The sequence below is a fragment of the Lissotriton helveticus genome, chromosome 9 (assembly GCF_964261635.1).
Source record: "Lissotriton helveticus chromosome 9, aLisHel1.1, whole genome shotgun sequence".
Classification (NCBI taxonomy): Eukaryota; Metazoa; Chordata; class Amphibia; order Caudata; family Salamandridae; genus Lissotriton; species Lissotriton helveticus.
Genome location: NC_136070.1, coordinates 1,278,034,844 through 1,278,057,618, shown reverse-complemented (window position 1 = coordinate 1,278,057,618; position 22,775 = coordinate 1,278,034,844). Strand labels below are relative to the sequence as shown.

Genomic DNA, 22,775 nt, shown 5'->3' with positions numbered 1-22,775 from the left:
GAGTCGTTCCTGCATCTCTTGGCCATGCAGTGGTACCGTGGTGCACAAGAGTCGTTCCTGCATACCCTGGTCATGCAGTGGTACCGTGGTGCACAAGAGTCGTTCCTGCATCTCTTGGCCATGCAGTGGTACCGTGGTGCACATGAGTCGTTCCTGCATATCTTGGCCATGCAGTGGTACCGTGGTGCACAAGAGTCGTTCCTGCATACCCTGGTCATGCAGTGGTACCGTTGTGCACAAGAGTCGTTCCTGCATATCTTGGCCATGCAGTGGTACCGTGGTGCACAAGAGTCCTTCCTGCATACCCTGGTCATGCAGTGGTACCGTGGTGCACAATAGTTGTTCCTGCATACCCTGGTCATGCAGTGGTTCCGTGGTGCACAAGAGTTGTTCCTGCACACCGTGGTCATGCAATGGTACCGTGGTGCACAAGAGTTGTTCCTGCATCTCTTGGCCATGCAGTGGTACCGTGGTGCACAAGAGTCGTTCCTGCATATCTTGGCCATGCAGTGGTACCGTGGTGCACAAGAGTCGTTCCTGCATACCCTGGTCATGCAGTGGTACCGTGGTGCACAAGAGTCGTTCCTGCATATCTTGGCCATGCAGTGGTACCGTGGTGCACAAGAGTCGTTCCTGCATACCCTGGTCATGCAGTGGTACCATGGTGCACAAGAGTCGTTCCTGCATACCCTGGTCATGCAGTGGTACGGTGGTGCACAAGAGTCGTTCCTGCATATCTTGGCCATGCAGTGGTACCGTGGTGCACAACAGTCGTTCCTGCATACCCTGGTCATGCAGTGGTACCGTGGTGCACAAGAGCTGTTCCTGCATATCTAGGTCATGCAGTGGTACCGCAGTGCACAAGAACCCTTCCTGCATACCCTGGTCATGCAATGGTACCATGGTGCACAAGAGCCTTGCTGCATACCCTGGTCATGCAGTGGTACCGTGGTGCACAAGAGTCGTTCCTGCATCTCTTGGCCATGCAGTGGTACCGTGGTGCACAAGAGTCGTTCCTGCATCTCTTGGCCATGCAGTGGTACCGTGGTGCACAAGAGTCGTTCCTGCATATCTTGGCCATGCAGTGGTACCGTGGTGCACAAGAGTCATTCCTGCATATCTTGGCCATGCAGTGGTACCGTGGTGCACAAGAGTCGTTCCTGCATATCTTGGCCATGCAGTGGTACCGTGGTGCACAAGAGTCGTTCCTGCATATCTTGGCCATGCAGTGGTACTGTGGTGCACAAGAGTCGTTCCTGCATATCTTTGCCATGCAGTGGTACCGTGGTGCACAAGAGTCGTTCCTGCATACCCTGATCATGCAGTGATACCGTGGTGCACAAGAGCTGTTCCTGCATATCTAGGTCATGCAGTGGTACCGCAGTGCACAAGAACCCTTCCTGCATACCCTGGTCATGCAGTGGTACCGTGGTGCACAAGAGCCTTGCTGCATACCCTGGCCATGCAGTGGTACCGTGGTGCACAAGAGTCGTTCCTGCATCTCTTGGCCATGCAGTGGTACCGCGGTGCACAAGAGTCGTTCCTGCATACCCTGGTCATGCAGTGGTACCGTGGTGCACAAGAGTCGTTCCTGCATCTCTTGGCCATGCAGTGGTACCGTGGTGCACATGAGTCGTTCCTGCATATCTTGGCCATGCAGTGGTACCGTGGTGCACAAGAGTCGTTCCTGCATACCCTGGTCATGCAGTGGTACCGTTGTGCACAAGAGTCGTTCCTGCATATCTTGGCCATGCAGTGGTACCGTGGTGCACAAGAGTCATTCCTGCATACCCTGGTCATGCAGTGGTACCGTGGTGCACAATAGTTGTTCCTGCATACCCTGGTCATGCAGTGGTTCCGTGGTGCACAAGAGTTGTTCCTGCACACCTTGGTCATGCAATGGTACCGTGGTGCACAAGAGTTGTTCCTGCATTTCTTGGCCATGCAGTGGTACCGTGGTGCACAAGAGTCGTTCCTGCATATCTTGGCCATGCAGTGGTACCGTGGTGCACAAGAGTCGTTCCTGCATACCCTGGTCATGCAGTGGTACCGTGGTGCACAAGAGTCGTTCCTGCATATCTTGGCCATGCAGTGGTACCGTGGTGCACAAGAGTCGTTCCTGCATACCCTGGTCATGCAGTGGTACCATGGTGCACAAGAGTCGTTCCTGCATACCCTGGTCATGCAGTGGTACGGTGGTGCACAAGAGTCGTTCCTGCATATCTTGGCCATGCAGTGGTACCGTGGTGCACAAGAGTCGTTCCTGCATACCCTGGTCATGCAGTGGTACCGTGGTGCACAAGAGTCGTTCCTGCATACCCTGGTCATGCAGTGGTACCGTGGTGCACAAGAGTCGTTCCGGCATACCCTGGTCATGCAGTGGTACCGTGGTGCACAAGAGCCCTTGCCCGCCGTGTGGTCTTTTCAGTCCGTTGCCCTTTCTCCCAGCTCAGGACGAGAAATGGTTTATTTTGTGGTCGAGGCATAGGTGAACTATTCCATAGGTGAGAGGAGGTATTGGCAAACTATTCCATAGACAAGAAGAGGTGTAGGCAAACTACTCCATAGTTGAGAGGAGGAATAGGTGAACTATTCCATAGGCTAAAGGAGGTGTAGATGAACTATTCCATAGGCGAGTGGAGGTATAGGTGAACTATTTCATAGGCAAGAGGAGGTATTGGAAAACTATTCCATAGGTGAGAGAAAGTATAGGTGAACTATTCCATAGGTGAGAGGAGATATATGTGAACTATTCCACAGGCTAGAGGAGGTGTAGATTAACTATTCCATAGGTGAGAGGAAGTATAGGTGAACTATTCCATAGGCAAGAGGTGGTGTAGGTAAACGTTTGCATAGGTGAGAGTAGGTATAGGTGAATTATTCCATAGGCGAGAGGAAGTATAGGTGAACTATTCCATAGGTGAGAGGAGGTATAGGTGAACTATTCCATAGGCAAGTGGAGGTGTAGGCAAACTATTCCATAGGTGAGAGGAGGTATAGGTGAACTATTGCACAGCCGAGAGGAGGTATAGGTGAACTATTTCAACCTATTCTATAGGTGAGAGGAGGTATAGGGAAGTGATTCCAGAGGCAAGAGAAGGTATAGCCAAACTATTCCGTAGGAGAGAGTAGGTATAGTTAACCTTTAGGCAAACTATTGCATAGGTGAGAGGAGCTATAGGCAAACTATTCCATAGGTGAGAGGAGCTATAGGCAGACTATTCCATAGGGAAGAGGAGGTATAGGCAAACTTTAGGCAAGCTATTCTATAGTCGATATTAGGTATAGGCAGACTATTACATAGGTGATAGGAGGTATAGACAAACTATTTCATAGTCAGGAAGAGGTGGAGCAAACTATTTTAAGGGTGAGAGGCGGTATAGACAAACTATTTCATAACCAGAAGGAGAGGTAGGGGCAAACTGTGGTGGTAATGTGTCACAGGTGATGGACTCTTCTCTTCTGATATGGAGGAGTTACTGCCCAAGTGCAATCACTTGCTTACAATGTGCTGCTGAAATAGAAGGATGTTTGAAACTTCGCCATTCTGGGCCTGTCCTACTTTACTGAATCTAAATATTGAAAGTGCCTGCGCACCAATGAAAAACATCAGAATGACCCCCCCATGCTGCCCCCCCAACACACTCTCGGGGTGGGGCGGGGCCAAATGAAAAGGTCATTAATGACGGGACATAAACCACCTCCAGGCTGAGTGAGGTCAGCATTCGATCGCCTTGGAAGGTGATTGGTGGTCATCGGTCAATCTACGCAGCCACAGATGCAATATCCGCGCGCCCTTTGATGAGCGAGTGTTTGTGGGTAATCAGAGAGGTATTGATAAGGCAGTTAACGATAAGACCACAGAGCGCAGAACCTGGGGACATATTAGCAAGGGCTGGCGATATAATTATCACCGCTTTAGCGTCCATTTTTGGCCGAAAAGCGGCGATAATTATATCGCAATATCATCAAGGACACGCTAGCGCGTCTTTCCTTGATGTAAAGCCTGTTTTTTCACAGCCTCGCCTCGCATCGCTAATGAGATGCAAAGAAGGCGTGGCTGTGAAAACCACACATGTTAATATCGTGAAGGCAGCTTTGCGATATTAACAAGGAGGTGCAGCGATAAAACAAATCGCGCTACCTCAGCCTTAACTCAGGAATTTAACGTCTGTTATAATTATCGCTGCCCATTGATAGCAAGCCCCTTGGTGCGGATGAAGCGTCCTTACGCAAAACGCCGGGGTCTCCCTGCGGAACGTGACCAGGGCCCCTGAGCCACCACAGATAGCACTGGCCCTGGGCTCAGCAGGCCCCTTGAAGGTTTGGGGCCACCTCAGGGTTGAGGGTCGCCCTGCCCCGCAGGGGCTGTAGGGGCCTGTGTTACGCCCCTTGGCGGACGTGATGGAGAAAAGCTGTCTGAGCCTCAGCAGGGGGTTGGGTACCCGTGAGGCACCTCCAATGCTCTTTCGCTTGGGATAGTCAACTTGGGCCGGTGCAGGGGGGTCTTCCCCCCACCTTCACTGCCCAGAGACTTCTGTAACAGAACCCCCTCTTCTGTACCTGAGTCTATGCAGCATCTCTGGACCCCAGGGGTTCCCCTCAACCCCACTGCTGCCTTAAGCGACTCCAGGGGGCAACTCGAGTTCCAATTATGAGTTTGGTGAAACTGGTAGAAGATAAGCCTCTCAGTAAAACAGAGGAAGAATCAGAGCTTTAAGTGGGCCGGGTCCCCCCTAATTTAAAACAGGCATTGAAACAGGTCCATTTCGGGCACAGTATTCATGGGGCCGATTCACAGAACTAACTTAAGACAAAATCCTAAACTTACTACTTTTGGTATTCACAGAAGTTAGGATTTTGTCTTAAGTTTGTCTTAAGACAGACTTAAGACAGACTTAAGACAAAAACCTAACTTAAGTCTGTCTTAAGTCTGTCTTAAGTCTGTCTTAAGACAAACTTAAGACAAAATCCTAACTTCTGTGAATACCAAAAGTAGTAAGTTTAGGATTTTGTCTTAAGTTAGTTCCGTGAATCGGGCACCATGAGTGTAAAATAGATAAGATAATCCATGTTGTTACTGTTTATATTTCACATACTTTACTTAATCTTTTTCCAGGATGTTGTGTTACCCTTTTAGGTCGAGCCTAGACAGCACTTGCGCTATCTGGAAGATCTGTTGTATGTACTTTGTGTGGGCTTTCGAGCATTTCCCCAGGGCTTCTCTGTTTCCAATTTTACTTAGGGACTACTTTTTTCTAGAAACTGCCTCTCTCTCTAACTGTCTTGACAGAACATGACCAGCAGACGTCAGTAAAATACCAGAATTACTTTCTGCTTAGGGACTTTGGGGCATATTATCAAGGGATTTATCTCTGCTTTTTTGGCTTTAAAAGCCAAGAAAGCGGAGATAAAATTATCTCCCTATCAGCAACAGGGTGCTAACACGCAAATTCGCATGTTAGCCCCCTTTTTCTCTACGCTTCCCCTTGCATCTCTAATGAGATGCAAAGGGGGCGTTCCAGAGCAAAATAATAGGAGAAATGTTGTTAAGCGACATTTCTCCTATTATCAAGGATTTCGCTAACCCTGTTAGTGATAAAAAAAGCAGCGCTAACCGCGGTTAGCGCTGCTTTTTTTACACCTGGTATTTTCCTGACTTAGCCATGATATCCTATGGAAGGTGGACATCATGGCTAAGTTTGTGAGCCCCTATCATCAAGCTAACGCCAAACTTCGACAGATTATCGTTGGTTTTCCAGCGATAATCTCTCATTTGGCAGTTAGCGCGAGGATTTTTATCACTTCTGAGAAAAACCTTGCTAATAGCAAGTTATCTCTGCGATAATTTCCGGCGATGCTTAGCGTTAAAAATTTCGTTGCTAAGCATCGTTAGCGATAAATATCGCTAATCGTTGGTAATATGCCCCTTTCTTTTTCAATTTTTTTTAAAACTGCCTATATTTAACTGTCTTGATAGTGCCTGTCAGCAGCCAAAAGGTGTTAAGAATACATGCTCATCCAATCCTTGGCCCCTCTGCAGAGCGCGCAGAGCAATGGTCACATATGGTAATTGGAATTGTGATTCTATTCAAATATATGCGTAGGGTGGACCCCCCCACATTTGTTTCATCCCACTTAAAGCCCTGCGTAGAATTTAAAGCATCCGGTAAATACTATTAATCCGGGGGGAGGAACTTGGGGCCCGATGTAGGTCACCAAATACCGGTCGGTAACGGCCGAATTCGGCCGTTACCAACCGGTATTTGGTGATTGAGATGTTGGAGGCAATATTTTGCACAATCTGTAAATTTACCGAATCAGTAAATTTACCGATTCTGTAAAATACCGATTCGGTAATTTTACCGATTCGGTAAATTCCAGATGAAGGTAGCACTGTTTACAGTGCTACAGGCCTTCAGAATTCGGTATTTTACCACCCAATCCTATTGGGTGATAAAATACCGAATACAGGTGTACATGCACATGTGTGCATGTACACCTGTGCCATGTGACACACAGACATGCCCATAGGGCATGTCTGTGTGCCACATGGCACACATGCCTTTACTTGGGGTGCTAGAGGGTGTCAAAGTGACACCCCCTGCACCCTTGCAGGATTCGGTATTTACCGATTCGGTAAATACCAAATCGGTATTTCCCATTGATTCCTATGGGCTTCAAGGCCCATAGGAATCAATAGGAAATACCGATTCGGTATTTACCGAATCGGTAAATACCGAATCATACAGATTCGGTAATTCTAAAATAAGAATTACCTACATCTGCCCCCTTCCTATTTACCTACTCTTAAAGACCGAATCGGTATTGTTGGACCTGGGCCTCTTGGCAGGGTCATCCCTAAACTTTTTGCCTTCCTCCAATACTCTCTCTGACCTGTTTTTGTTGGTTTAATGACTCTGGGCACTTTTACCACTGCTGACCAGTGCTAAAGTGCATATGCTCTCCCTACTGTAAAGTTTATTTTAATATCCTGGGTTTGCAAGTGCTACTTTTAGAAAGTTAGCATTTGCTTGTCTAACCATTTGAACCCGCCTCTGCTCTTGTGTGTATCTGACTGTCTGAGTGTGTGAGTGACAGGGCTGGGAGTTGACAGGTGGTGAATAGCAGGGTGACACCTTAGTGGGAGGTGGGAGTTTCCCCTGAATGATGCATCAGGCTGTGCTCTGCCTCCACAATGCTGGCTCCGCCCTCCTGGGGAGCGACTGATGACTCAGCCTGCACCTGGCCCAGGAAGGACCGAAGCTTGTCAACAAAGTGCTCAAGCTGCCCCTGTCTTCACAATGCTGGCTCCGCCCCCCTGGGGAGCGGCTGATGTGCCTGCCCTCACACTGAATGCAGAAGCAGAAGTACCCACCACAAGTGCTCAGGAGCTGAGAGCAGTTAGGCAAAGGCCCCCCTGGCCTGTGAGAACAAAAGAAACTGTGTATAAAAGTAGGAGCCCTGCTCCTTGTAAATTAGAATCCTGTTTTACCACGAAGGACCTCTGCCCGACTAGAAGGAGAAGAGACGCTGGGAGGACTGGCCTGCTGCTTGCCTTGCTGAGAAAGGAGAGGAGAAGACTTGCTGAGTAAAGACTTTGCTTCTTTGTGCTTTAAACATTCTCCAAGGGCTTGATTGAGCCTGCCCACTGATCTGGACCCCAGGACTAGTGGGTCCTCCTGTGCTTTGGCTCGTCCCCTGCCTGAGGCCGAGTATTTCCTCCCGCCGGAGGTGAAATCTGCCCCCTCTCGCCCCCTCCTAGGGCCGTGGTACTCGGGAGCCAGCCTGCCCTCTTGCCCTTGAGAGCCTCGCTCCACCCAGAGTCGCTCTCTGCCCCAGGGCTAAGGCCGGCCGCTCCTCTACCCCTGCCTGTCCTAACGGAGCGCCTGAGTGCGATTTTGACCCCTCCCGCCGGAATCCCGGGGACGTGAGCCATCTGTAGCCCGGACGGCCGTCCGTGCATTGCCTTTGCACCCGGCCGCCCCGCTGTGCTCTGCCCCCCAGGAGAGGCCGCGCCGCACTGAGAAGGGAGCCCCCTCGCTGTACCGTCGGTACTGAGGGCCCCCTGTGCTGCATGTCACCCCCGGAGATCCTCCGCTTCTCGAAGGGATCCCAAAGTGCTAACCGGACCGAGTCGCGCTGCCTGTGCCGACTCGGCCCAACCCCAAGAAGAAGAAGTGTCCTTGCGCTTTTGGAATCACCCCGGGCTAGGGGCCCGCAACGTTCTTCGGCCTTTCACCCTCCTTGGCAGCTCTGAGGTCGGCGCTCTCCCCCGAGTGGGTCCCGCAGACCAGGGGGGGGCGTGTGCTCCCAGAGACCCGGCCGGGCCGAACGCGCCCCACGCGGGAAGCGTGAGATTTGGCAGGTCGGGCCCGGATCTCTGCCAGGAACGGGCTAGAAGCGTGAAGGAGCCCCTGGGCAGTACTAAGGAGAGGGGAAAGAGTGAACAGACCCCCAGAGTGCCCTCAGAGAGCTAGTTGCCTGGGGAAACACGTTATTAAGGACCAAAGACACTGAGGGTGTGGAGCTGAATTTGAGAGAAACCATTCTGAAGTGCAACTAAAGGAACTGCTGTAACAAATTCACAAAGAGATCCATTTGAACTGTAACATAAGAAGAAAAGTGCCTATTTACAATCTGTGGTGCCACAAAAACGTTATTTGGTCTTGTACTAAGTCTGAACTGCATAGAGATATATATTTTTACATAAAGAAGCGTATTTTTATATACTCACAGCCTGGTGTCCATTTGTGGGGGGGATTGGTGTATTTTACTGTGTGTGTGATTACAAATGCTTAACTAACTAACGCCTGAAGAATAGCCTTGGCTGCTCACGCCACGCACCTAGAGGGTGAGCAAGGGTAATTCTAAGGGGTCATCCTTCGCCCTGACTTAGAGGAGAGGGTCCCTGCTTGTGACAAGTAACTACTTGCGCCAACCAGAGACCCCCAATTCTAACAGGTATGATTCGGTATTTAAGACTAGGTAAATAGGAATTACCTACATCGGGCCCTAGGTGGTGTAAACACCTTTTATTTCCATTTGTGCCATAAAACTGTTCATAGCACAAGCCAGGTGACGAACATGGCCTCTCTTTTATCTCGGGCTGGACTATTCCCAAGAGGAGCAGGTTCTCAAGACTGATTTTCATATGGTTGGGTTTGAACCGGGGTGGCGAAGTGAGCAAAAGAAACCTGGATTGAACCCAGATGTCTTGACTGGGGGTGAGTGGTTGAAAAGTTTCAGTGCTCCGTCTATCATCTTGTTGTGTCTGCTTTGTTCACTCTAAGTGGCCAGGGGTTTGCCCAGATGTGGGTTCTGTGCTCACCGTGGGCCCGATTCACAGCACTAACTTAAGACAAAATCCTAAACTTACTACTTTTGGTATTCACAGAAGTTAGGATTTTGTCTTAAGTTTGTCTTAAGACAAACCTAAGGCAGACTTAAGACAGACTTAAGACAAACTTAAGCCAAAATCCTAACTTCTGTGAATACCAAAAGTAGTAAGTTTAGGATGTTGTCTTAAGTTAGTTCTGTGAATCGGGCCCTGTGCCACTAAATTTCTAGTTAGCCTGGCTGATGAGGGGTGATGCCCCAAAAACGGTCCCAGGATGCTTGTTTCCGGGCCAGGGAAGACCTAGCTTGTCAGTTTGGGCTGGACTGTTCCCTTGAGGAGGAGGGTCAAGACTGATTTGCATATGGCTGGGTCCAAACTGGGGCTGGCATGGTCAGCAATAAAACGATGGATTAAACGCAGATATCTTGACTGGGGGTGAGTGGTTGAAATTTTCAGCACTCCGCCCATCATCCTGCTGTGTTTTCTCTCTTTTATCTTGGCATACGCCAACCAGACATCTAGTGCTAAACATTTATGTCTGTTTAAAACTCCCAGATTTAGGAAAAACAGACAAGCTGGCTTCTCTCTGGCAGTGCCGACACCATGGGCCTGGAGCTCCTTAGCTCTGACTGCTCAGCCGCAGCCCAATCTTCTTATCTTCAGGAGACAGCTAAACACCTTTCTGTTCACTCGCAATGTGTGTCTCTTATTTATTCCAGCCTTGGAATATTCTACTGAGGCTGTTGGCCTCTTTCATCAATCTTGGGATGTCCTTCGGTTGGTTGATTCTTGTGCTGTTTTTCTCGATAGCGGCGAAACACCTCGTTGGCTGTTCATTCTTTACAAATAGCTTCAGTCAATCATTTTTGGGTTTTCAACTTGGAAGTAAGACATGATGAGACAGAAGTGGTATTTAAAACACCAAGGGCCACATGCATCAACGAAAATACCGATCGCAAACAGGCAGATTCGCAGAATCTGCCCCTTTGCGACCAGTACTTTTGCATTTGGGATGCATCATCAATTGCGATTTCATTTAAGGAAACGCAAATTGCGATTCCTTAAATGCAATGCATTAACAACAAAAAATATTGGGATTTTGCAAATAGGAATTGCCAACTACCATCAATTTCATGTTGATGGTAATTTGCGAAAACTTTAAAAAATGTACTAAAGTGCATTTTTCAAAGTTCCATGTTACACACACACATGCCCTTGGGGCATGTGTGCGCGCAACATGTGGTAAATGGAAATTTCAGGGGTGCAACAGGTTGTCCTTTTGGCACCCTTGCACCCTTGAAACTGCATGTGAAATTTGGGAGTACCTATCGGGTACTCGCAAATTGCGCAGCAATTACCATTCATTCCCATGGGCCTCTAGGCCGATAGGAATGCATGGGAAGCCATTCCTTACTTGCAATGTGCAAGTCGCAATTTTTTTTGCGGAACCTACTTGCATAAGCAATTGCGATTCCTAAATTGCGATTCCTTAATAATCGCAATTAAGGAATTGCAACTGCCTATATTGATGCATGTGCATCCAAGTGCTGTATGTTTTGCCTTATGTCAAGGCATACCCTGTAGCCCCTGGCACCCCCACCCCCCTGGTTTGTCTGCTCACTGGCTGCTGCATAAGGTGGGCTCGAGGCCTGCTCAAAGGCTCCTGTGCCAAACACAGAGAAAGCCACACCTCGGCCACTAGCCCAGCTGGCAACGTGCAGAGACAGAGTGGGGATCTGGGGTGTCCTTAAGGGATTCTTGAATTTTCCTTCTTCATTGTGAATATGGCATACACTTAGGTGCCCAGGAGGGGCAGTGCTTGTTTACAAGATAAACAGGCGGTGCTGAAGAGCAGTCTTGTGTCCTGCTGGACTCAGCTCGTGTCTATCTTCGGAGATGCTGATAAGGCAGGTGAACACCTACAGAGAAGCACCCCTGACCCAGCAGGGGAATGAACCCAAAGTCTTTAATGCAGCTAAGCCGTCCGGGATCAGCTACAGTGAGGTTGTGGTGAGGCCGCCCCACCCACATGGCTCATGGTGAGTCCACCCGCCCACATGGTTCATGGTGAGGCCGCCCCACCCACATGGCTCATGGTGAGTCCACCCGCCCACATGGTTCATGGTGAGGCCGCCCCACCCACATGGCTCATGGTGAGTCCACCCGCCCATATGGTTCATGGTGAGTCCGCCCGCCCATATGGCTCATGGTGAGGCTTCCCCACCCACATGGCTCATGGTGAGTCTCCCTGTCCACATGGTTCATGGTGGGTCCCCGCACCCACATGGCTCATGGTGAGTCCGCCCCGCCCACATGGCTCATGGTGAGTCTGCCCCGCCCACATGGTTCATGGTGAGTCCGCCCCACCCACATGGCTCATGGTGAGTCCACCCGCCCACATGGTTCATGGTGAGTCCGCCCCACCCACATGGCTCATGGTGAGTCCACCCGCCCACATGGCTCATGGTGAGTCCACCCGCCCACATGGTTCATGGTGAGTCCGCCCCGCCCACATGGCTCATGGTGAGGCTTCCCCGCCCATATGGTTCATGGTGAGTCCGCCCGCCCATATGGCTCATGGTGAGTCCGCCCGCCCACATGGCTCATGGTGAGGCTTCCCCGCCCATATGGTTCATGGTGAGTCCGCCCGCCCATATGGCTCATGGTGAGGCTTCCCCACCCACATGGCTCATGGTGAGTCTCCCTGTCCACATGGTTCATGGTGGGTCCCCGCACCCACATGGCTCATGGTGAGTCCGCCCCGCCCACATGGCTCATGGTGAGTCCACCCGCCCACATGGTTCATGGTGAGGCCGCCCCACCCACATGGCTCATGGTGAGTCCACCCGCCCATATGGTTCATGGTGAGTCCGCCCGCCCATATGGCTCATGGTGAGGCTTCCCCACCCACATGGCTCATGGTGAGTCTCCCTGTCCACATGGTTCATGGTGGGTCCCCGCACCCACATGGCTCATGGTGAGTCCGCCCCGCCCACATGGCTCATGGTGAGTCTGCCCCGCCCACATGGTTCATGGTGAGTCCGCCCCACCCACATGGCTCATGGTGAGTCCACCCGCCCACATGGTTCATGGTGAGTCCGCCCCACCCACATGGCTCATGGTGAGTCCACCCGCCCACATGGCTCATGGTGAGTCCACCCGCCCACATGGTTCATGGTGAGTCCGCCCCGCCCACATGGCTCATGGTGAGGCTTCCCCGCCCATATGGTTCATGGTGAGTCCGCCCGCCCATATGGCTCATGGTGAGTCCGCCCGCCCACATGGCTCATGGTGAGGCTTCCCCGCCCATATGGTTCATGGTGAGTCCGCCCGCCCATATGGCTCATGGTGAGGCTTCCCCACCCACATGGCTCATGGTGAGTCTCCCTGTCCACATGGTTCATGGTGAGGCTTCCCCACCCACATGGCTCATGGTGAGTCTCCCTGTCCACATGGTTCATGGTGGGTCCCCGCACCCACATGGCTCATGGTGAGTTCGCCTGCCGCATGGTGAGTCTGCGCGCACCAGAGATGTTTTGAGGCATGGGCAAAGTGGGCTCTGGCCCAGGGGCCCAGTCTTTCAGGGGGGCCCTTGATAGAGCCAGCTCTGTTCGGCAGAGAGTTTTGCCCTGATGACCTTTAATAATTCTTAAAAGGATGGTTTTAAGTGTTGTTTTCCCTTAACTTATTTTTAATGTGGGTGATGTGTGGGAGTGTATTATCGACATTTTGCAGAGAATTGTGTGTTTTTGTTTCACAAAGATGAGAGAGGAGGGAACAAAGAAGGCTCGTTCGTCTCCCCAAAATCCTATGAACACTAAGAACGAGCTAATGACCAGCCTCTCATCGGTCATGGGAGTTGTCTCCCTTACAGAAAACCCATGAGGTTTTTAGAAGACCCCTCACACACCAACCTAGTTGGTGGCACGCTTCATCATCGGGATCCCACCTAGGGGGCCGAGTGCCTCCTAGGTGTGTTTCGACGCCTGCCTACAGTGGAGAGGGATTTTGTAAGTGAATAGGTGAGTAAAGTGAGTGCGGACCTTAAAACTACCTCCAGGATACTAGATCAAATTACGAGAGAAAGGTTTATTGGAGAGTTTGACTTGGTTATGACACAGAATGCCCCCAATGTATGGGTCCATTATGCTCTAACTCGTCACCTGAAAGGTCGGGTGACTGTGATTGTTGCATCGTAACACTACAAACAATCATGCTGCCAGACAAAGAATCAAAGTCTCCCCCCCTTCCCCCCCCCCCCAATGAAACTGCTAGGGATACACGCAGGCCCGGGCACCACTGGTCCTGAAGAATGCCAAATAACAATGGATCATTTGGCTGAAACATGTAGACCGCTTGACTTCCTTGCATTGTATGAGAGATCATTTCTCCTCCTTCACATCCGTTATTGATTTTAACCCTGCCTCAGGAACTTTCCAAAACTAGTATCCTGGAGGTAGTTTTAAGGTCCGCATTCGCTATCCTCACCTATTCACTCCAAAAAAATCCCTCTCCACTGTAGTCAGGTGTCGAAACACACCTAGGAGGCACTCTGCCCCCTAGGTAGGAAGCCAGTAATGAAGCATGCCACCAACTAGGGGGGTGGCTGAGAATTCTTCTAAAAACCTCATGGGTTTTCTGTAAGGGAGACAACTCCCATGACCGATGAGAGGCTGGTCATTTTGAGACCACCATTAACTCGTTCTTAGTGTTTATTCATGTTTATGTTTCATTCAATATCCATAAAAAAAGTTTTTTTTAGATCAAAACTGGACCCTTATACATGAGAAATGGGAGGGTGTCACAGAGATTATTTGCAGTAATATTATTGAGCTACTGCTGTGCTACAAATACAATATTGAAAACACATAGCACTATCCCTGGATATTAGATGTAAACAATTTGGACCAGTGTGCCTGTGCACTGTCAATGAGCTGGCCAAAGAGGGCACGAAGAGCTGAAATTGGATCATGAATGCAAATCTGTTCCGTACAAGGGCCCAAAATATGTTTGACCCAGGGCCCCCCAAATCTTTAGGATGTCCCTTGCCCACCCACATGGTTCATTCTGAGACCACTGGCCCATGTGGTGAGTCCGCCTCACCCACATGGTGAGTCCCCCGCCCTCATGGGTCATGGTGAGGCCCCCGCCCACATGGGTCATGGTGAGTCCCCCGCCCACATGGGTCATGGTGAGTCTGCCCCGCCCTCATGGGTCATGGCGAGTCTGCCCCGCCCTCATGGGTCATGGCGAGTCTGCCCCGCCCTCATGGGTCATGGTGAGTCCCCCGCCCACATGGGTCATGGTGAGGCCCCCGCCCACATGGGTCATGGTGAGTCCCCCGCCCACATGGGTCATGGTGAGGCCCCCGCCCTCATGGGTCATGGTGAGTCCCCCGCCCTCATGGTTCATGGTGAGTCTGCCCCGCCCTCATGGGTCATGGTGAGTCTGCCCCGCCCACATGGGTCATGGCGAGTCTGCCCCGCCCACATGGGTCATGGTGAGTCCCCCGCCCACATGGGTCATGGTGAGGCCCCCGCCCTCATGGGTCATGGTGAGTCTGCCCCGCCCATATGGGTCATGGTGAGTCTGCCCCGCCCATATGGGTCATGGTGAGTCTGCCCCGCCCTCATGGGTCATGACGAGTCTGCCCCGCCCTCATGGGTCATGGCGAGTCTGCCCCGCCCTCATGGGTCATGGTGAGTCTGCCCCGCCCATATGGGTCATGGTGAGTCTGCCCCGCCCTCATGGGTCATGGTGAGTCTGCCCCGCCCTCATGGGTCATGGCGAGTCTGCCCCGCCCACATGGGTCATGGTGAGTCCCCCGCCCACATGGGTCATGGTGAGGCCCCCGCCCTCATGGGTCATGGCGAGTCTGCCCCGCCCACATGGGTCATGGTGAGTCCGCCGCCCTCATGGGTCATGGTGAGTCCCCCGCCCTCATGGGTCATGGTGAGTCTGCCACGCCCACATGGGTCATGGTGAGGCCCCCGCCCTCATGGGTCATGGTGAGTCTGCCCCGCCCATATGGGTCATGGTGAGTCTGCCCCGCCCATATGGGTCATGGTGAGTCTGCCCCGCCCTCATGGGTCATGGCGAGTCTGCCCCGCCCTCATGGGTCATGGCGAGTCTGCCCCGCCCTCATGGGTCATGGTGAGTCTGCCCCGCCCATATGGGTCATGGTGAGTCTGCCCCGCCCTCATGGGTCATGGCGAGTCTGCCCCGCCCTCATGGGTCATGGCGAGTCTGCCCCGCCCTCATGGGTCATGGTGAGTCTGCCCCGCCCTCATGGGTCATGGTGAGTCTGCCCCGCCCTCATGGGTCATGGTGAGTCTGCCCCGCCCTCATGGGTCATGGCGAGTCTGCCCCGCCCACATGGGTCATGGTGAGTCCCCCGCCCACATGGGTCATGGTGAGGCCCCCGCCCTCATGGGTCATGGTGAGTCTGCCCCGCCCATATGGGTCATGGTGAGTTCACCCCGCAAACATGGTTTGCTGGAGCAGGGCCGGCTTTTGACATGGGCGAGAAAGGCTAAGGCCTGGGGCGTCCACAGCCAGAGCTGCCTTGAATTAAGCATTTATTCCACACCGCCTAGTCAGCTTGTTACCTTCAGGCTGTGGGTAAAGCATATTTTTGTTTACCTTTCTTAACTTCCCTCCGGTTACCTCTCTCACACTCACCCTTCCTTCTCCCTTGCCCCCTCCCAGGGACTGCCAGATCCAGTTAAGCCACTGAATGGGTGATTTAGTTGAGGAGGGGACAAGCCGCAAATCTGTGTTCACTGGCCAGTCACTGAGGTATTCAGCCAGGAACTTACCTGTGAGCACAAAAGCTTCCCCTCCACTAGAATTACTAACGAGCAGGGGCGGATGCGGAATGAGTAGCGAGGAAGATCCGGTGGGCACCAAATATATGTTTGCTGGGGGCGCTGTCGGAGGAAAGGCTGGCCCTGGCTGGCAGACATACAGGGCACACTGTGACATTCAGCTATCCAAGGTGGACACTCCACCTGGTGTCAGGGGCGTGTCTATCAAGGATACAGCAGGTGCAGTAGCACCGGGCCCAGAGGGGTCCACTGAACCGTGAATATTGCTCTGCTTTACTACAGTGGTCAAGGGGTCATTTTCCTAGTTTGCTCCAGGACACCGGGCACCCTTGTCATGCCACTGTCACTGTCTGGTGGGTTGCGAATAATTTCTACTCCACTTATTGCAATTTCACCTGGATTTGTTTTTAACCACTTGCATGCGGAGCGAATTTTCGCGCTGTGTGGGCGATTTAAATAGTGGGCGGGATTCGGACTGCCCCTGGCCGTCTTCTGCACATGCCCACCATGACGCATGGCGGCCGGGGGCCGTCATGAGCATGCAAGGGGTTAACATACAATGAATTGTGATGGAAGCCCGCCTGGTCCTTAGTAAATAGTCACTATTGGCTAAAAGTGTCTATAGAATTCACTTGATATTTTTGATTCATAGGATGCGCCTTGTTTTTAAGTCTAAGTTCAAGTTGTACAATATTGAAAAACCTTTGTGACAGGCTGAATCCAGTAGAAACCCTCTTGTAACTGGTCAATCACCCGCTCCACCCGCCTCAGGGAGGGCGGCCCTCCCGCTCGCCCCTCTGGAGCGCTCCACCCGCCTCAGGGAGGGCGGCCCTCCCGCTCGCCCCCCTGGAGCGCTCCACCCGCCTCAGGGAGGGCGGCCCTCCCGCTCGCCCCTCTGGAGCGTTCCACCCGCCTCAGCGAGGGCGGCCCTCCCGCTCGCCCCTCTGGAGCGTTCCACCCGCCTCAGCGAGGGCGGCCCTCCCGCTCGCCCCTCTGGAGCGCTCCACCCGCCTCAGGGAGGGCGGCCCTCCCGCTCGCCCCGCTGGAGCTTACCCTTGTTTTCCGCCTTCAGCTCCTCCAGCAGCAGGTCGGTCTGCCGGTTCCCCAGGACGAAGGCGAGGAAGGACAGGATGAGCGCGTTGAGGATGCCGATGATAGCCAGGATGTAGGCCCAGCGGACGGAGCAGTCGCCCAGCGCATATTTGCCCGTCTTGTCGCCACACATGTCGCGGATGGTCTCGGAGTCCCAGCCATCCGGAAAGATCATGCAGCCGAGGACCAGGCACAGAGCTGCAAGTGGGGGGTAGATGGGGCAGGGGGGCAAATGAAGGGAAGAGGTGAGTGGGTGGTGGTAATCAGGGTAAGCGGTAATCAGAGGTGGGTGGAAAACGAGAGAGGTGGGAAGAACATGACAGACAACAGGGGTTTAGGAAAGAGAGAGAGAAGATGAAGCTGGTTAGTGATAATATTAACTGAAAATGCATTTAATCAACAGCACCAACATTGAGCATTAATGCACTACCAAATATATGATCAATTACCTTTTCATGCATAAGTCACACTCTACCTACTCGGGGAGGAAGCTAAGCTGCACAGCCGGGCTCACTTGGGGGCTTATTTACTGTCAGTACGTCACTTTTTCCCATATTAAAAGAGACGCACCGGCGGCTCAAGAGGCTTGTAAATAAGCCCCATGGCACGATCTGGGGCTGGCCTGGTATTAAACCATATTTTAATTTAGCACAGAGGGCTAGGACCCTGGGCTGCACGCTAGCCCGCCCCAGGCTGTCTCTTGGTGCAGGGATTGCTACAGCACTTGTTAATGACGTATTAACTCAGCGACTCGAGTCATCGTCGCATCTGATACCCGTAGGAGGCACGTTCAGGAGCAGGCTCTTTCTACCTTCCCGACTCCCACCTGTCCTGTGGACATGTCCGACAGATTCCAAGGGGCACCTTCATGCCTTGTTTAGACCAGCCACTTATGCTGGCCGAGTGCTGACTTGTTCCGCGTCGTGTCTTACCCCCTACGATAGGTGATCCTTTTAGATCTGGCTTGTTAGTGTAGCCATCACTAGACCTTATGTGAACAACCTAACAAAGAGTTTTCAGGAGTACTACATAGAGGATCTTTGGGCCCACCACCCACCCACCTGTAGGTGGACAGGAGTACATGTTTTGATTGGGCAGAAGTTGTGAGCTTCAACAGCAACAGTGATCACCCTCCAAGAGGTGTAAGGATTTCTGGATGTAGAATATGGTCTCCCAGCCTCTTGTGTTGGCCATGGGGTGCAGCGCCTGGCCTCTCACTGCCAACCTCCCTGACCCCTCACTGCCTACCTCCCTGGCCTCTCACTGCCAACCTCCCTGACCCCTCACTGCCTACCTCCCTGGCCTCTCACTGCCAACCTCCCTGACCCCTCACTGCCTACCTCCCTGGCCTCTCACTGCCTACCTCCCTGACCCCTCACTGCCTACCTCCCTGGCCTCTCACTGCCAACCTCCCTGACCCCTCACTGCCTACCCCCTGGACAGTCTCTGTCTACCCCCCTGGCCTCTCTCTGCCTACCCCCCTGGCCTCTCACTGCCAAACACCCTGACCCCTCACTGCCTACCTCCCTGGCCTCTCACTGCCTACCTCCCTGACCCCTCACTGCCTACCTCCCTGGCCTCTCTCTGCCTACCTCTCTGGCCTCTCTCTGCCTACCTCCCTGACCTCTCTCTGCCTACCTCCCTTGACTCTCTCTCCCTACCTCCCTGGACTCTCTCTGCCTACCTCCCTGGACTCTCTCTGCCTACCTCCCTGGCCTCTCACTGCCTACCCCCTGGACAGTCTCTGTCTACCCCCCTGGCCTCTCTCTGCCTACCCCCCTGGCCTCCCTCTGCCTACCCCCTGGCCTCTCTCTGCCTACCCCCTGGCCTCTCTCTGCCTACCCCCCTAGCCTCTCTCTGCCTACCTCCCAGGCCTCTCTCTGCCTACCTCTCAGGCCTCTCTCTGCCTACCTCCCTGACCTCTCTCTGCCTACCTCCCTTGACTCTCTCTACCTACCTCCCTGGCCTCTCTCTGCCTACCTCCCTGGACTCTCTCTGCCTATCTCTCTGGCCTCTCTCTGCCTTCCACCCTGGCTCTCTCTCTGCCTACCCCCCTGGCCTCTCTCTGCCTACCCCCCTGACCTCCCTCTGCCTACCCCCTGGCCTCTCTCTGCCTACCCCCTGGCCTCTCTCTGCCTACCCCCCTAGCCTCTCTCTGCCTACCTCCCAGGCCTCTCTCTGCCTACCTCTCTGGCCTCTCTCTGCCTAACTCCCTGACCTCTCTCTGCCTACCTCCATTGACTCTCTCTACCTACCTCCCTGGCCTCTCACTGCCTACCTCCCTGACCCCTCACTGCCTACCTCCCAGGCCTCTCTCTGCCTACCTCTCTGGCCTCTCTCTGCCTACCTCCCTGACCTCTCTCTGCCTACCTCCCTTGACTCTCTCTACCTACCTCCCTGGACTCTCTCTGCCTACCTCCCTGGACTCTCTCTGCCTACCCCCTGGACAGTCTCTGTCTACCCCCCTGGCCTCTCTCTGCCTACCCCCTGGCCTCCCTCTGCCTACCCCCTGGCCTCTCTCTGCCTACCCCCTGGCCTCTCTCTGCCTACCTCCCAGGCCTCTCTCTGCCTACCTCTCAGGCCTCTCTCTGCCTACCTCCCTGACCTCTCTCTGCCTACCTCCCTTGACTCTCTCTACCTACCTCCCTGGCCTCTCTCTGCCTACCTCCCTGGACTCTCTCTGCCTATTTATTTATTTATTTATTTTTGGCATTTATTAAGCGCGAACAATTGCCCGCAGGCATCTCGGCGCTGTACTGTTTTACCCTCCTATTTGATCAATACAGGTTTTCAAAGGTTGAATAGCCAGGTTTTTACTTTCTTCCTAAAGGACAATAGATTTGGGCTTGATCTTATTGTCTGTGGAAGCGTGTTCCACAATCTTGGGGCGGCAGCTAGGAAACGTCTGTCTCCCCAATTGACCAATCTAGTCCGTGGCACTACCAGGTCATTATGTCCTGCAGATCGCAACATTCGAGTAGGGATGTACGGGACAAGGTGGTCGCACAGGAATTGAGGGGCTTGATGGTGAAGTGCCTTATAGACGATACATAACGTCTTAAATTTAATTCGGTTCCTAACAGGTAACCAGTGGAGACTTCTCAAGGATTCGGATATAGGTTTGAATTTAGGAATATTGAGGAGAAGTCTGGCTGCTGCATTTTGGATTGTTTGCCATTTCTTAATTGTCTTAACTTGGGCATTTGCAAACAAGCCATTGCAGTAGTCCAGTGCTGATAGGACCATTGCGCTGACCAATGTCTTTCCCACATTGGTGGGGAGAAAAGGAATAATCTTCTTTACCAATCGAAGTTTATAGAAGGCATTGGAGGCAGTTTGATTGGCATGGGCCATGAAATTTAGGTTGTCATCAAAGATGACACCCAAGTTTCTCACCTTCGTGACCTGTTCAGGTACAGCTCCGAAGGATGATGGCCACCAAGTGGGGGACCAACTGGGACTGAGGTGGCCAAAGGTGACCACCTCAGTTTTGTCGGAGTTTAATTTCAAGCAGTTTGCTGCCATCCATTTTCCAATGGCCAGCATACCTGTCTTGAAATTTTCCGCTACTGTCTCCCCATCATTTCTGACGGCCAATATCAGCTGAGTATCGTCCGCATATGAGGTAAGGTTCATCCCGTGCGCTTTGATGGTGTTAGCGAGGTCCGACACATAGATATTAAATAGTGTCGGACTAAGGGATGAACCTTGAGGTACCCCACATGGTAACGATAGTTCAGCAGATTCGTATTGGCCCAGTATGACTGCCTGGGATCTCTCTGCCAGAAATGATGCTATTAGATCTTTTGCTAGGCCTTGCACGCCCATCATTTCGACACGGTTGACTAAGATCTTATGGTCAACCGTGTCGAAGGCAGCTGATAGATCCAAGAGCACAAGTAGTGCAGTTCCACCTTGATCTCTGATTGATCGTATGTCGTCAGCTGCCTTAATGAGGGCAGTTTCCGTCCCATGAAACTTGCGGAAGCCGAACTGTGTTTCATCGAGCAGTTGGTGTTGCTCGATGAATCCCGCAAGTTGAATGTTCATGGCCTTTTCAATTACTTTAGCAATAAAAGGTAGATTCGCTATAGGCCTATAATTTTTAAATTCTGCTTTGTCCAGGCCTGCTTTCTTCAGAAGAGGTTTGAGTAGCGTTTTTTTCAGTTGGTTAGGGAAGATTCCTGTGCAAAACATAAGATTGATCATTTGAGTAATGGCAGGGATTACAACGTCTATTAATGACCGAAGAGTGTTTAGGGGGCAGGGATCCAAAGCTGATCCGGATTTAATTGTTTTCACAATGTCCAGGACATTGTCATTTGTTAACTCTGCAAAGCAGGAGAAGGTATTACTTGAAGAGGGGATATTTGTTTTCATAATCCCTTGATCTTCGCCTTGGTTAAATGCTGAAAATATATCATTTACTTTGGTGAAGAAAAATGCTGCTAATGAGTTGCAAAACTCTTGTGAGCAGGGAGGATTGAGATCTGGGGCACATCCCGTGAGATGTTTAGTTATTTCGAAAAGCTTTTTATTCGAGTTTTTTGCATTTTCGATTTGCTCTGTATAAAACTTCTTTTTAGTCTCTATGATTCGGTGTTTATATTGAGTTAAGATTTCCTTGTACATTATCTTATCCTCGATATCATATTTCTTCCTCCAGATTCTTTCTTTATTTCTGCATTGCTGTTTCAATTTTCTAAGCTCTTCAGTATACCATGGAGCTGAGGGGGAACTTCTGTTTCTGGACATTCTTTTTTCCGGTACCAATTTGTCTGCCGCCTGGCCTACCCATGTGTGATATTGTTCTATAACAGTGACTGGGTCAGTTGCCCATTTAGGAGTAGAGTTTAGTAACGCCTCCTTAAAGCAGGGGATGCTGATATCTTTCCAAACCTTGAACATTTGTCGTAAAGGAGGTATGAAGGCGGTTATGGCTTTGTTAATTTGAATGGTTGCCAAAACCAGATGATGATCTGACCAAGCCATGGGTAAAACCTCAGATATTGATATATTGTCCAGGTTGGTAAAGATACCATCTAAGGTATGGCCTGCATTATGGGTGGGTCCTTTCACTAGCTGAGATAAACCGAAGATCTCCATTTCAGATTGCAAGGATATAGTATCCTTGTCTTCGCCACATTCCAAATGAAAATTGAAATCACCTAGCAGAGTTATCGAGTTGTCAATGCCTGAGGTTTCTAAGATGGTGAGTATTTCTGTCAGGAAATCTGCCCGGGTTTCTGGTCTTCTATAAAATAATATACCTTTAAAATTATATGAAGGTGTGAAATAAATATCAAATTGAAGTGCTTCACATGCCTTTGAGGGTATAGCTGTGGTGCGTATTTTAAAAAAGTCACGGGCGATAATTGCCACCCCACCACCTCTTTTGCCCATTCTATCTAGTCTGTAGCATTTGTATCCCTGTGGAACAGCTATTACAAGGTCTGGGTCAGAGGCTTTATCCAGCCATGTCTCCGTCAGGAACATTATGTCAATGTTCCTATCGG

The 22,775-nt window shown here is 51.6% G+C and overlaps 1 protein-coding gene across 1 annotated transcript in view; it reads right to left on the bottom strand.

Moving 5' to 3' along the window:
• Window positions 1–22,775, bottom strand: part of LHFPL4 (LHFPL tetraspan subfamily member 4) — a 336,997-nt gene that overhangs the window by 87,180 nt on the left and 227,042 nt on the right. Inside the window, exon 2 of the mRNA XM_078661857.1 lies at window positions 17,221–17,457. Within this exon, the coding sequence (XP_078517983.1) occupies window positions 17,221–17,457 (237 nt within the window). The remainder of the gene's footprint in view (window positions 1–17,220; window positions 17,458–22,775) is intronic.